This window comes from Pelecanus crispus, chromosome 7 (genome assembly GCF_030463565.1).
Source record: "Pelecanus crispus isolate bPelCri1 chromosome 7, bPelCri1.pri, whole genome shotgun sequence".
In the NCBI taxonomy this organism is placed as follows: Eukaryota; Metazoa; Chordata; class Aves; order Pelecaniformes; family Pelecanidae; genus Pelecanus; species Pelecanus crispus.
This window is the reverse complement of record NC_134649.1, coordinates 46,211,637-46,226,487: the sequence shown is the minus strand read 5'-3', so window position 1 is coordinate 46,226,487 and position 14,851 is coordinate 46,211,637. Positions and strand designations below refer to the sequence as shown.

General features: G+C 45.5%; 1 protein-coding gene across 1 annotated transcript in view; it reads left to right on the top strand.

Annotated features, from left to right (window-relative positions):
• The window catches only part of FOXP1 (forkhead box P1), a 224,376-nt gene that overhangs the window by 109,967 nt on the left and 99,558 nt on the right, over positions 1-14,851 (top strand). Inside the window, exon 3 of the mRNA XM_075714560.1 lies at positions 3,839-3,964. Within this exon, the coding sequence (XP_075570675.1) occupies positions 3,839-3,964 (126 nt within the window). The remainder of the gene's footprint in view (positions 1-3,838; positions 3,965-14,851) is intronic.

Below are 14,851 nucleotides of genomic sequence, written 5' to 3'. Positions count from 1 at the left end.
TGAGGACAAGGCAGATGATTAAGGAAATGTGGGGAAACTGCTACAGAAGCTTTTGGAAAGATAAGAGACTTTGGTCTCCATGTCTGACAGTCTGGCACTTCTCACTAGCATTGAATTCACATGCAAATCAAAGGCAACATCTACTCCCACAGGAAGCTTTATTAATGTACAGGCCTGCTTGCGAATCTCCGTGCTGATGAAGGTTGTGGGACTGACTTCACTCTCAGATTAATTTCCCTGTCTATCCTCGCTTGAGCGCTGTGCAGCATCGGCAGCCTCAGCAGGGCTCCCACGCCGGCATCCAGTGACGGGCTCCGCGCGGGAGCAGTTGCTGCATGGAACCAGAGAAAGGGGGTAGAGGTGGGGCGCTTGTCGGCTTGGATTAAATGGGATGTGCCGGCGTAATGAGGGCAGGTGTCCGCCGGGCTTCAGCGGACGTCAGCAAATTAATTTCATGAAGGCGCTCCAAATGGGCTTGGAATACTTTGCATGTAAGAGGAAAGAGGGCTGGTGCTTCCCGGACTGAGCTAGCCATCTTTCTTCCGCACATCCCGTTGTGTGCTAGGAGTGCGGGTGAGACTTTGAAATGGTAGGGGTAGTGCTTGCTCTGGGGTGAGAGGGAGGAGACACTGAGCAGGGAAACGTGGAAAGGCAAAGAGACGTGGGATCCCTGGGTTCACCATACCACCGAGGACGCGGTAGCTGCTTGATGCAGATGTTCAGCAAGAACCAGATCTGAGCTATAAACAACCTTCCACATCTTAAACCCAAGCTCATCTGATGCTTAGGTTTTATTGCTGTCAGTTATTTATAAGCGGAAGAATGAAATCTTGAGAGAAGAGAGATGGGAAATGCCATTTCAAGCTGCAATCCCCTAGCTGTCAGCTTGCCGCCATCTCACCCGCGCCTGCCCCTCCATGTTTCTCCCTTCGCTGTTCCTGTCCACCCTGGCTCCTTGCATCCATGGTGCTCCCTCCAGCCAACTCATTCGTTACTCTCATTCTTTTTAATCCTGTCCTTCCCTCCCTGCTCCACCCTCCATGCTGGTCCCTCCCCCTCGCCATCGCTGGTCCCACCGGGTCTCGGGGCCAGGACCGGCGCCAGCCAGCCACGGACCGGGGCGGTGTGGATGTCACCTGGAGTGGAGAGCCGGCAGCAGGCTGGGTGCGCGGGCATGCGGGTGCTGTGCGGGTGGGATGGAGCAGGGACAGGGCACTGATTCCGCTCCATCAGAGCCTTGCCATTGCGAGCCTGCCCCCGAGGGCAGAGATCTGCATCGGCGTGGGGTCAGCCGCGGTAAGGGCTCGTGGTGGCCGCGGCCGCGCCGCCGAGCTGCGCAGAGCTCCGTGGCCAGCTCGAGTAGGAAGCAGGCATTTCTTGCACGGCTACTTGTTCTGGGAATCTTCAAAAATTTCTGGCAGCCAATTTTAGTTGTGCAACCTCTCAGCTGCCAGAACGGATAGAATATGATCGTATCACATGAAATGCATGCAGGGTCTGCTATAGCAACTGTATTTCAAATAGACAACACATATGGTGACTGGTTCTTTTTGGAATAATATCTATAAGTTGATGATGTTTTATTCAAAAAGGCTGTAGCTTGAAAGGTTAGGGATGTTCTGATTGTTTAGTGTATGATTAAAGAAAGGCTTCCGTGGTTTTTTTGGCCTATTGAGTCTAATTACTGGGAACTAAAATGATCATTTGATTGCACATTTACCTGGAATTATTCTTCTGCAGAGCCAGTCTTAATAATATATAATAATATGTTGCACTCGTACTGTATAGCGCTTCTTGTCTGAGCAACTCAGAGTGCTTTACAAGTATTCATTAATTAAATAAGCCATACAACACCCCTGTTAAGTAGGTGAGTATTTGTTGTCCATCCCCTTAAGTCTTGTAGGTTTTATTTCTGCTGCCTCTGCCCACCCTTGAAGATGCTTTAACAGCTAAATAAGCTAATTCAATAAAAATAACATTTTTTTAACCATACTTAGCACTTTCTGCATAAAGGTTTCCTTTGTTGCATTGTATTAATTGGTAGGCTGTAGGGTCTTCTGGTGCTTGACGCTGAACCGACGGCGGGGGTGGTTGTGTGGGTGGGAGCACAGATGCGTGCCCGCCCTGGCAGCGTGCCCGTGCCCGGCAGCTCCTCGCACCCCTCGCAGGGACACGGAGCATTTTAGAGATGCTGCGGGCGCGCTGAGCTCCGACCAGCTGGAAATGTAAAATCTGATTTTACCTTCATCGCACCAAGCTCTGCTGGAAATCGCCTTCACCCTTAAAAGAGTTTTTTCTGATCCAGTGGAGACTTGTTATGAAATTGGAAAGGAGGGCTCGTTGCCAGAATGCAGTAAGGTCTTTCCTCCCCGCTTGCCCTGGTGTGCTGGCCGGCAGCGGTGGTTCTTCAGCCCCCCTGGGCTGCTGAATGTCCCTTCAAAAGTAAAAAGATGGGTCTAGGCCATAAAATAACAAGGTTTTATTGGGGGGTGGCGGATCCGAGTTTGCAGTCCTTGGTGTCAAACCTTTCTTGGCAGTTCTGTGCTGAGATGAAACACTTTGCAACTTGGAGAAGCAAGTGAAACCCGAAGCGTATCTGACTCCTTAATTAAATAGGTATTAATTAAATCACTCAGAGAGCATACACAGTAGGAGTGGGGAAGGCTTTTTCCCTCCTTCCGTGTAGGCATCTTGCAAAGGGACTATTTTTCTTGTTTTACATTAATGAAGTCTTCAGCCTTCCTACTTTTCCACCTACACATGTACTGAACGTCTCCAAGGAGACCAAGAAAGCCCGAGTCCGGCGCTGGTGAATCCTCCGGGAGCAGCGGGCTGGGGTCTCGCCAGCGCAGCCTCAGCTGTGCCACAGCCCGTCTTGCCGGGATCATCCTTGCGGTCCCCTGGCTGGGGGGCCAGGAGGGACCCGGGGCAGGGACTTGCTCCTTGTCCTGCTTTCCCCCAGGTTTTGTCTCCTCTTGCTCTCTTTTCCGCACCTGATGGAGAAATCGGGCCTCGCAGAGGGGCTGGCTCCAGTGTCCAGGGACACTTTTCCCTTACTTTGCACGAAATTTTGCAGTAATCCACATGATGCTCTGCTCATGCTTTTGGGGTCATGTCCCTTGCTCCTCCATCCCGTGAAGCCGCACTGTCCCTTTGCTGCTCTGCGCCCTCCCGTCCGAGTCCCCACGGCTGGTCCGTCACAAGCTCTTAGGGATTTTGGGGGGTGTGAGAGATGCTGTCCCTGCTTTTCATTGCATTCGCTCCAGCTCCTCGCAGCTTCCTCAGCCTTTCGCACGGACCTTGGGGGACTCGGCGCAGCTCCGCCTGCCACCGGCTCTCCTCTTCCTGCCGCCATAGCCTTCCAGAAATTTCCCTGACTTTCTCTGGTGCTCAGGAGAGCAGACAGTGATATACGACTGCCCTCTTCTGTAAACCAGACCTGACCTCTGGAGAAGAGGAGCATGAAAGCCACTAGCACATGAGCCTGCCCGGCAGCAAAGAAGGGCATGAGCTGCTCCGGGCGGGGGATAAAAATAACCATGTGGTGCTCACCACCGGGATTGCTGCAGTTACTCAAGGTTCCCTACGGGAGCTGCACATCAGCTGTTGCTGTTGTTCCCCATGGTCAAAATGGGAAATCCAGCAGTGGGATATCGACCCATCGCGTGCAAGTGCTGAGTTGGGGTTTTTTTGTGGAAGCCACTGCTTTCCTCGCTGGAGGCGCCTCGGGAGTGGAGCGGTACCCCATGGCCAAGGGGCACCTTGACCCTATGCCGCACGTGTAGCTCCCCACGCTCTGTCTGCTGTAAACTCAATTTTCAAACCTCTTTCCTCGCAGGCTCTCCAGGTGGCACGGCAGCTTCTACTGCAACAGCAGCAGCAGCAGCAACAGCAGCAGCAGCAGCAGCAACAAGTTAGTGGATTAAAGTCTCCGAAGAGGAATGACAAACAGCCAGCCCTTCAGGTAAGGGGAGCCTCTGTGCCTCCGTGAGGGGCTGGGGCTTGTAAAAGCTGCATAAATGGATCTTACTTGTGAATGTTGGGATGGGACCTGCAGGAACTTCTTTCCGGTGAAGTCCACAGAGCGGCTGTGCTGTGAGGACCGGTGCTAGGTGCTCTTGAAAATCCCACCCACAGTGTATTTCCAAATCGTGAGCGTGTACTTTTATTAGCATCTGGTAGGGTTGGATCATGACAAAATGGAATAGCTTTTGTTACCGTGTCAGTGTGCATAGGAGATTTGCATTAACATTTCTGTTTGATTGCTGTTCCGTTTGTAGTCTGCGTTCACTCAAACCGTTGATTTGCTGTGTCAAGGATATTGGGAAATACTAGGATATCATATAATCGGTGTGTTTTTTCCCCTTTTATTGTGTGCTGATTTATGGACATCTTCAGAAATAAAATCTAAATATTATCGGGCTTTGTGCTGTTATGAATTCAGAAAGCTAAAACCAATACAGCATTCCCAAACAGATGTATGCACACCTATGCAGCTTTGGAGTACATTCTGCTAATCTTGCGGGATAAATCACGGGAGTTAAAGACAAGAAAGACCTATTAGGTCACGTATTGCGTTTTCTTTTTTCTTTTTCTTTTTTTTTTTTTTCTATTGCTAGTCTATTCTAGTGTTAGAAATTCCAAGTGGTGGTGGGACCGCTATTATTTTCCTTCAGACGGTTTTCCATAACAAAGCAGACACTCAGGAACTTTCCACTTTAATTCCATCCTCTTGCTCCAAGTAATACTGCTTGTATAAATACTGAGTCAGTCCCTTGCCTTGCCTCGTGTTCACACTCCTCAAACATCTGAGATACTAACACGTACTTGCCAGTTTTGGCAAATTATATGTATCTAGTTCTTTATGTATTTCGTAAACCGGCACTTCTAGACCCTTGACCACTTTGCTGGTTTGCAGCTGGTTATTGCTTTTATTATTGCTCTCTTTGCAATTGCAGTGTGTCACTGTATTTTTGATAGTAAGTTACTGAATACAGCAGTTCAGCTGCAGTCGCACAAAGCCCTGTAGCTGGGACATTTATCTTATCTTGCTCTTCTATATCTGATGCTTCAGCCTCTGTAGCCCCAAATTCTTTCCGTTTTTTTTTTTTTTTCCCCCTGCTTGTTGTCATAGCACGTTGTCAAACTCATGTCTGTTTTGCTCTTTCTAATTTTTTTTTAGTTTGATATACTATCACCGTGAGTTCCCTGACAGCATTGCTACTTCTCTTGCCTTTTATATGTGCTTCAGATTATTTTCCTCCAAAAATACGGATCCTAGACTCTTTAAATATGTAGTAGAATATGGAAGGTAAAGCCAACATCGCTAGAGGCCTTGACAGTAAAGTGAGAGGACCCGATCCTGCAGTTCTTACCCAAATAAAGCTGACGGGGACTTCAAGGGGAGTTTTGCCTGAGCGAGGAATAGCTATTAACTGCAGCCCTTGGCCCGGCGTGGACAACTTCTAGCTTTCGTGTAGTGATTTCATCTTCAAAGCATTTTGCAAACATTAATCTCCAAAACATCCCCAGAAGGAACGTCTGATAAGTAAGTAGCGTTATCCCAGTTCTGGGCTGGGAAACTGAGGGAAGCAGGTTAAGTGACTTGCTTAGGATCACAGAGGGAATTGGGTTTAGAGGTAGGATTAAGATTCGTGAGTTCCTGGCTCCCACCCCCATGCTCAGGCTGCTGGACAACACCTTGCACTTTATAGCCGAGCTATTATTCTTTTGGAAAGTATGAAGCATTTTGTCATTGGGCAAATATACGTTTTATTGGCAGCGTAGAGCGCCATAATCCAAAGCATTACATTAATGCTTTCAAAAATATTTTATTTGGTAAATCCATAGCTGATCCATATGCCTTTTAATAGACTCTTCCACTGGGGACATTTTTAATGAGAGATTGTGCTGGCTAGGTCCAGTGTCAGGTACTAAAAGAAGTGCTTTGTTGTGCAGATGTCTTAAGAATAGCTCCAGAGGATGAAATATGACTGTGTTGACCTTTCAGCTGTGAGCTTATTTGTCAGGATTCAAATAAGTTGAAAGGATCAAACCAAACAGTTTCCGTAGTCAGACTGGGAATTGTGTTGCAGAGGTCAACAGTGAAGGCCACATCGCAGATTCCATAACATAGCCAATTGTTGGTACGTATTAAAGTACTGGAGCAGCTCCTGCAGGCAGAGACGCAATTAAAATTCTAATTTATTAATGTATACAGAGAGCTGGCCCAGCCTGTCACTCACTGATTCAAATGACTGCCCAGTCTTTTTTTTTTTTTTTTTTTTTTTTCTCCCCTCCTCACTCCTGATGCTTTTGCGGTCTTAAACGTACTGGAAGTCCTCTTGAATGTAACAGACCCCGAGTGCATCCCTGCAATGAAAATCTGTTGCTGAAAGGAAATGGTGGCGCTGAGGGCAGAGTTTTTTGAGTAAAACTGCACCCACGCAGGCACCCACACCCCCTGAAGTCGGGTGGCGCCGCACTGATGAAGCAATGCCCGTTGCTGACAGTACGTAGAATAAAATGTCGAGGGTGGTGGAAATGCGCCTGGTTTTGAAAAGTTTGCTTAAATAATGAACCGAGTCATCTTTGCACTTAGTCTATAAATATAGATGTCTCATTGGATAGCCACAGCGGTTAGCAGTTACCTGTTCTTTTTCCGACAAACGGGCTTCATGCATAACAAGAATACCATAGGCATTGCTTATCTCTGCGGTGCTTGGCGAGGGCCCTGGCGAAAAGCTCCCTAACACGCGTGCTGGGGAGCTGTGCGTGCGTGAAGCGGGCGGGGAAGGGCCGCAGTTCGCCCGGGGTGCTGGTTCTCCTAATACGATGGAGGCTGGCGCGGTCCCACGCGGGGCTGGACGAGCTCCCTCCATCTCGGGCTCAGCCCTTTAATGCTGGCTGGCATTGTGATGTAAACCCCACTGCCGCAAACAGATGCGGAAAATTAATCTAGTGTACGCTGTGTAGCTAATCTGTTATTGCCTCGTGGATAATTTCCTACGTTCCTTCTTTATTCGCTGATCAAATAGCCACGGTACTTAAATACATCCCGGCATCCCGTGGCTGCTCTGGGGCACGGTGCCTTCAGTAGCGTTTGCATGACAATGGGCTCCAGTGATGTCTTTGGGGTCTCTTGACCTTGATGACTCTACCTGGAGACCTGCTTTGGGGAAATTTTGAGATGTTTAGTGTATAAGAACTTGGACACAGGAGTGGAGATGTGCTCTGCTGATAGTTGGGGGGGGGGGGGAATCTCCAAATACACAATGACTCACGTCTTGAGCCTATCTCACACTGCCGTGCTTTATATTTGGCAGTGACCTCCAGTTTCACAGCCTGATGACACAAACAAAAGAAAATTGAAAGTTAAGGAATGGATTTAGTAACCAGCACTTGGGAAGAAGAATATAAAAAATACCAGCCCCGCAAAAATTACTGGAAGTGAAAAAAAGACTAAAGCATGTTTGATAATATATTTGCCATAGACATTGGATTTCCTTGAGTCTGTGAAACAAATAATTTAACAGGCCAGGTATGCTTAGGATTTTGAAAATGTGCACATTTTTTGCTGGCCAAGAGATACGTATATATCTTTGTATTAATAGATGTATTGATTAAAATTTGCAGCTTTAATTGCTGATGCTCTTAACGATTATTCATGTTGGTTCTTCAAGCATTTTAGTTGCTGGCAAGAGCACACAGATTGGAAACAAATCAAAAGACACATTTTCTCTCAAGAAAGTAAAAGTGCATGTGTGTTTTGGCAATACTAAAAATACGATTTTTTTTTTTTTTAAAGACGTGAACGTTGTGTGTTGCATTGAGCTGAAAGTTGGATACTGGACTGAAAACAGATTTAGGACGTCCAAGTCAGTATCTTGCAATTGAAACTCATCACTTGACTTTTTTATGTGATTAAATGAGATTTGTTGTATGGTAGTTAACCTGCGTGTGTTTGGAGAGAAGAAATAATGAAATTACTAAGATGGAAACTTTTGTTTTTGGTTGGCAAATCAGAAAATAAATCTTCCCTTTAAGTCACGGCCAAGAAAAGAATTTCGGTTTGGTTCAGATTTTTGGGGTGAGACTGGGGGAGGCTGAGAGGACAGAGCTGTCCTCGTCTTTGCATACCGCTGCTTTTTAAAGCAGCCTTTTGGCTGGGCTTTTGTAGAACGTAATTTGCATGCTGTATCATCTTAATATTTCTTTCCAGTATCTTGAGAAGTAGAAGAGAGCAAGAGGAAAAAAAAAATCACTGTAGCTTGATGTTGGGGGCTATTATTATTGTTTTCTATGAAATTGGAAATCGTTAGCTCAACAACGGAATAAACACTGAAAGGTGAAGGGAAGGGTGTTCTCTGTTTTGCTTGGAACACACAAGTACCAGGTTACGTAGCCTCAGGTTTTACACGCTGTGTACCTTTTTTACATAGCGGTAAATTTAACAACTGGTAGAGAAATCATGTCTCAGCAGATAATGTGGGAGGGGGAATAAATTTGCAAGTGTATTTATTCTGTTTGTATGAATCTCTCTGGTTTACTCTTAAACACGGGAGTTGATCTGAATTTGGCCTTGGTCAAGCCAGTGGGAATTTTGCCACCAACTCTAGTTGGGCTGAGATTTCACTGCTGCAGAGTTTAAAAGGTTTACTTATGAAAATGTCACTTGAATTCTTCTTTTTTTTTTACTTTTGAATTAAAGCAAAGTTGAGTTTTGCTGGTTTCCACCGAAGGACCCATAGCTCTCTTATTTTTCATTGCTGAGCCCAGTTATAGGTGTTAGTCAGTTCTTGGAATATGCCTGTGAAGTGCAAATATCATCCACCCCACAAACAGAACAAAATCTGAGTCAGGTCCTCGAAGTTACACGATCAGCTTGAAAATTTTGATGCTAAGGGGTTTTTTCAGTGAAACCTGTGGGCCCTTTTTTGCTGCCCTTTTATATTTTTCTTAAAGCCGTTAGTATTCGGTTTTGCCAGCTTTTCAGACTGAGCAGAAAGGTGACAAATGCAGTTGTTTTTCTTGAAAGAAGTCTGTGATTGTCCTGTAATTACGCGATTCCAAAACACCGTGGGTTCTGGGAAAATACCGATATATTGGGAGAGCTGGCGGTGTGAGGCACTGTCAGCAAATGTGATTATTCTCATTTTATAGCCCTGTAAACCCTGACGGAGAGATGTTAAGTGACTGGCCCAAGGTCAGAGAGCTGCGGATCCTCAGCGGCATTCAGGTGCGCGGCTCCCACCCGGGTATTTGGGAATTTGGCACCTGCGCGTTACGAAGAAGTCGGTGCTGAGGGGCAAAACTGGACGTAGAAGCCAGGGTCCGGCATTTCCAGCCCCGCGTCTCGTTAGAGCACCCCGGGTGTAGTTTTCTAGCAGGTTTTCTGCTTTGACGTTAAACATTTAAAGAGTGGGTTTTTCCAAAAAAAAAGTGATCGCTGAGCAGGTCGGGAGCGGGGCTGAGGGGCTGGCTGTGCCCCAGTCCGGCTGTGCGTTACCCACCTCGGGGAAGGGGAAAGCAAGTGAAACCTTCCTGACCGGTCAGAAATGTGTAAATTGCTGACAAAATGACACATGTAATTAAGAGTGCTCCTGCCATTTTACCTTGTGGTTTACACCTACAGTGTTGAAAAAAGAGAGTGACTCCCACCTCGCTAATTACCATTATCACTGAAATGGTAGTGTTTGAGTCATTAGTTCCATGTGCATTTAATTAGAGGAAGGCTGAAATTGGATTTAACTTATTACTTTTTCATGGATCACTTTCTTGTCATCACTTCAAATTGGATTGCAGCCCCAGGTAACTAATTATGAGCGCCACAGGATCAAGAGTGAAAAAAAGGTAATTAGGAATAACACTGTTGGACCCTTGCTGGTAGTCCACTTGTGCTTGGGAAGAAATGAGAGCGGTATTTTGTAGTATTACAGATGAGGGAGTTAAAGGTATGCGCCGCTGCCAGGAATCATGGGAGAGTGCCCCCTCCTATAGCGGTTTATGTGATGTACAGCTGGGTTGGAGATGTTACAGCGACATGGTTCCGCAATCAGCTCCTTAATACCGAGATTAAACTTGTAAAAGCAACAGATCGGTCGTAGGTATGAGGCACCTCAGCAAGCGGGTGGGCAGGGGTCCGTACGTACGCGATTGCACCGGCGCCGTCGAGGCACTCTTGAGCCACGGTTCGGAGCGGTTTAAGTACAGCGAGCTAGCATTGATGACAAATTAATGGACGTATTAATGATCCAAAAAGATCGTTCCTATCCGACAGGGAGATATATCAATCAGGGAAACAACGGTGAGGTTGGTGATGTGTATGTCAGGAATTCAGCTCGCGTTGCTGCCGTGATAAAATCAGGATGTTGCTTCTCTTTTGTTTTCTGGAGCGGTTTCTTTTTGTTTTGCTTTTTGGGAGGAAGGCTTGCTTGCTTGGTTTGTCCTTTTTTTTTTTTTTTTCTTTTTGTTTTTTTTGATCTTGTAGATATGATTGCCAAGTTCTACTTTCTTCAGAAAATACTTTAAAACAAATTGGTTTATTTCCATGTGCAGAACAGAGTTCAGAACTGCAAGTAATCAATTTTATTGACACAATCTGGAAAAAAATGTTGATGAGAGTTCAAGGATGTGAAGAGATTGAAATGTCGAAGTACCTAGCACTGAGTGTAGGAAAATTTCAGAAGCAGTTTCACTAACCAAAGAAATCTATTGTGTGGGGATCTGTAAGAGGAAGGTCTGCGCTAGGACCTACTGATATCGCAAGGAGGTTGCGGCAGCTGATTTTTGCCTTTAGAAGAGGAAAAGTTTCTTAATTTCTCATAGCAGTGAATCACAGTTCAAAGGCTAGCACAATTTCCTTAAGTTGTTTAAAATGGCTTTTAATGCTCTGTTAATGTAGGCAAATATTTGTGACTCAGTGTTGGGTAAGTGATGCTTGCTCATTATTTCCTGATGCAAGCAAAGTGTAGGAAATTATGTGAACACCATGCAGAGATGCTGAATAGACTTAAGAGTAACAAAATTCAGTTACGGAAATTAAGTCTTTCTCATTTACTTGACATTACAAAATAAATCTAGAGATTAAAAGGTATTACCTTTAATAGAGAGAAGAAAGAGGATCTCCTTTAATACATCTCAAATTGATTTACAATTTTTATACATAATACTCATCTGTGGTTGAAAAGCAGGCAACCTAAGGTCGAGTGATGTAGTGTTTCCATTTTTCCATATGAGTCTTACTGTGCGTGATAAAAGCAAACTCCTTTATTTTGTCAGTCTGCAGGAATTTCTGATGAAGTGCAGGGGTCACTTTTCTGTCAATTTGAGTAGGCAGCATTTTTGAACTACTGTTTTCCCCCCCCCGCCCTCCCCAGACCGTGGCCCTGATCTGACACACGCGTGCACACACACACACACACACACACTTAAGAGTGCTGCAATCTGCAACTTATTAGCGCGCAGCGCTGGAGCCTGTCCAGTGGTTAGAAAATTTCCTGAAGCCTGGAATAACAGCAGTGGGTGCAAGTGCCATCGAACAGAAGTGACAACGAGGGGCAGTCCGGCCCGCCTGGCGAAGCGCCCGGGCTGGAAAACCAGCTGAGATAGTCAAACGCAGGAAGATTGACGCGGTGCATCTGGGAAATGCTCAGAAAGTTGGGTTCTTGAAAAAATTACCTTCTGTGATCGTAAGACATCATCTGTTTTCCTACAGAGATTGTTTATAACAGGGTTTTCAAGCACTTGTCAAATAACCAGGAGTGAAGGAAACAGGCTAAAAATCTCTTACCGTTCAGATGAGTCCTGGTGTCGCTGCAAAAAAAAAAAAAAACAACCTCTCGTCGTAGAGATCCGCAGCTTCCCAAGTCGAGGGGGGCCTGGGAGAAGGAGAAAAGGAAACTGTTAGTCGCGAGCGGCGCGGCGAGGACCGGCGGAGCGCGGGGCGTAGGTCGGGGATGGCGGTACGCCGCGGCGGCGTGCGCAGCGCCGGCGGTACGGGAGCCGCGAGGTGAAGTCATACCTAGTAACTGGGGTTTGTGTTGCTCGGCTTTTGTTACTTAGCTGTGATATCATGGGCAAAATATTATAAACATATCACGGCTATAGCTTGCTTGTGTAACAAAAGATCAGGCACTTTTATTAAGTTTGTTTTCCTTGTCATATTGTAAAAATTTATTATGTGTACTGTGTATATTAGAAACAGATTTGGGTAATTCTGACTAAATGAAGTCATCCCAGCTATTTCCAGACTGTCTGTTTTTGGTTGTGAATAATTCTCATACATCAGATGGTTGTCATATTTACTAGCTCTCTACATTTTAAATAGGACATATCCCATTTTGAACTTCCACGGACTTTAGCTGTCTCTAATTTTTAAGGCTATTTCCTTGCAGGAGTATTTTAAAGTGCTGCCTAGGGCAGGGCTGGACCGGTGCTGGAGGAGTCCCTCGCCTTTTCTGCACCAAAATAACAGATTTTTAACAACTGCAGTAGTACTTGTGGCTTTCAGCAGCACGCGCTGGGGAAGAGCCTGCCAGATACCTATTTCAGCTTGTCCCTTTGTGTTCACACTTTGCAACAAATATGTTAAAAAAACACTGAAGAAGAAGTACTATGTATCAAAAATCTCCTCCGATAAAAGAAATCTCTTCTCTAGAAGAATGCATGCTTTTTTTTTCCCCTTTTAACAGAAGTGTAAAAGAAATTAATGTTTAAATGTTTAATGCTTAAATTTAAATCATATACACATCTACACAGCAGCTAAGTTACTGTGACTTTTTTATTTTTTTTAATTCTCAAGGCAAAGTTTCTCTAGTCAGCGTGGGGAAGCTCTGGTGTTCCTCGTGCACCGGCCGAGAGGAGAATGCACTGGAGGAATCTGCAGCGATGATCGCAGAGCAGAATTTTGCCCTGAAACCGTCAACTTTGCCAGAAATACTTGAGTTACAGCGATTTGTTTAAAAAGAAAGGAGAAAAAAAAAAGGCAAGAGAGAAAGAGAGGAGGCATTTTTGATCTAGCTTGCTTGAGCGGAGGAGAGCAGCTGTTTGCCTCATGTGTTTAAATCTCTAGAGCTAATATTGAAGTTTCAGGGCAACAAGTGCAACATAACAGAATAAGGAGAAACTAAACCCAGGGAAACAATTGGAAATGCCGCTTGGATGTGGCTTCGGAACTTGACAGTTTTACAGCTGTGTCATCAGGTTGGCAAAATATTTTGTGCTGTGTGCAAAGGAAAGGCTGTTGCGTCGCTGAAATGTTTTTATTTTCCTGATAAGTGTAATCTGCCTTTTATAAATTACTAATCTATTTAAGGTGTAACATTAATGGCACATAATCTCCAGTCATTGAAAGCCTAGAAAATTAAAGTAGACTGAAGGCACAAGAATGAAATGTACTTTGTGTCAGGATGAAGTTCGATGAAGCATGGAGAAGATGGAAGAGATTATTAAATAAACTTTGAGGGGAGATGGAAACGGCACTGAAATCTCTCATTTTGAAAGGAATTAGTTTACTTGATTATATGCAACTGTATCACACTCAGGAAAGTATAAGACAAATGAAAGCAAAACAAAATTTAATTGAGCTATTATTTTGCAGACTTTGGCTCCGTTTCAGACAGCCTAATCAAATTGCACTTTGCTCAAATAACTAATGTTAAATGCAGTCTACCAACAGATGTTTAAACAGAGACTAATTGGAAAATCTACATCCTGGGTTTAGCGTGTCAAGCTGAGAAAGTTTTGAAATTGTGTTGTGACGAGAGGTGGGAAGATGACGGGAGGAGCTCAGGTAGCGATGGGTGTCAGAGAGCGGCGTGCGGAGGCAGCGGCACCCGTGCCGGAGCCGCCGCCGTCGCCGATGCCCTGCCCGGGTACCGTTTGTCCCTCAGAAAATTGTCCTCCATCGCATTACGTCACGTCACGTCACGTCACATCACAGGATTCGTGTTGCAGCGCCGTAGCTCGTGCCGTGAGCCAGCGCGCATCGAGTACGTAACGCGGTGGAGCACAGCGATTGAGGGGTTTTACAGCGGCACGTATGATTATCAAATCTCAACGCTTTCTTGCCGGTTCCATCACTGTGGCATGCATTTTTTAAGCAGGACAGCTTCAGATAATATTTTGCCGTGTTTGAAATTACTGGCCTGTGTGGCACATCTCGATTTCGAGCCTTTTACAACACATCTGTGCAGCCACATGGGCCTCTGATGGGGTGCAGCACCGGGTTAAATAGCTCGGGCCAGCTTTGTCCTGGGTTTAAGTGGCAGCCATCTGCGGAGTGTGCTGGAGTCGAGGGATCCCAGATGGGTTTAGTTTCCTACCTCTGATTTTTCTTTCAAATCACTTCTACAGCAAAGTCACTCCAGTAGTACCAACAGGATTAGTTCCAGTTTGGACAACGGCAGCGATCATGCCTGCTGTGATTTCTTGGTAGGATGTTCGGTTTTGTGCCCTTTGCTCCTCATCAAAACTTTGGGCCGAAGAGTTATTCGTGATTTGTGTGCCAGGCCTTGAGCGGGGATGGCTTCTGTTGTGCAGGTGCAGTACACATTTGCTGTAGAGAATTTCTATCCCAAGGACTTTGTTGTCCTAGCGAAGGATATTTTGCGCATTGAGACAACTTTTGGAAGAAACTTCGGTTTTATCTATACAGTCATGAAGCAAAAGGCAAAAATCAGAAACATTTGTGAATATTCTCCCATCTTTCATTGGGGAAAAAAAAATTAAAAATCAGTAGAAGTGTTTTGGCTAACTCTTAACAGCTTGGATAAACATCCGAAGCAAACCTGTTGGGAGATGCCAACCGCCAGCCTGGCCCATTGGTTCATAGCCACAGTGCAAATTTAGT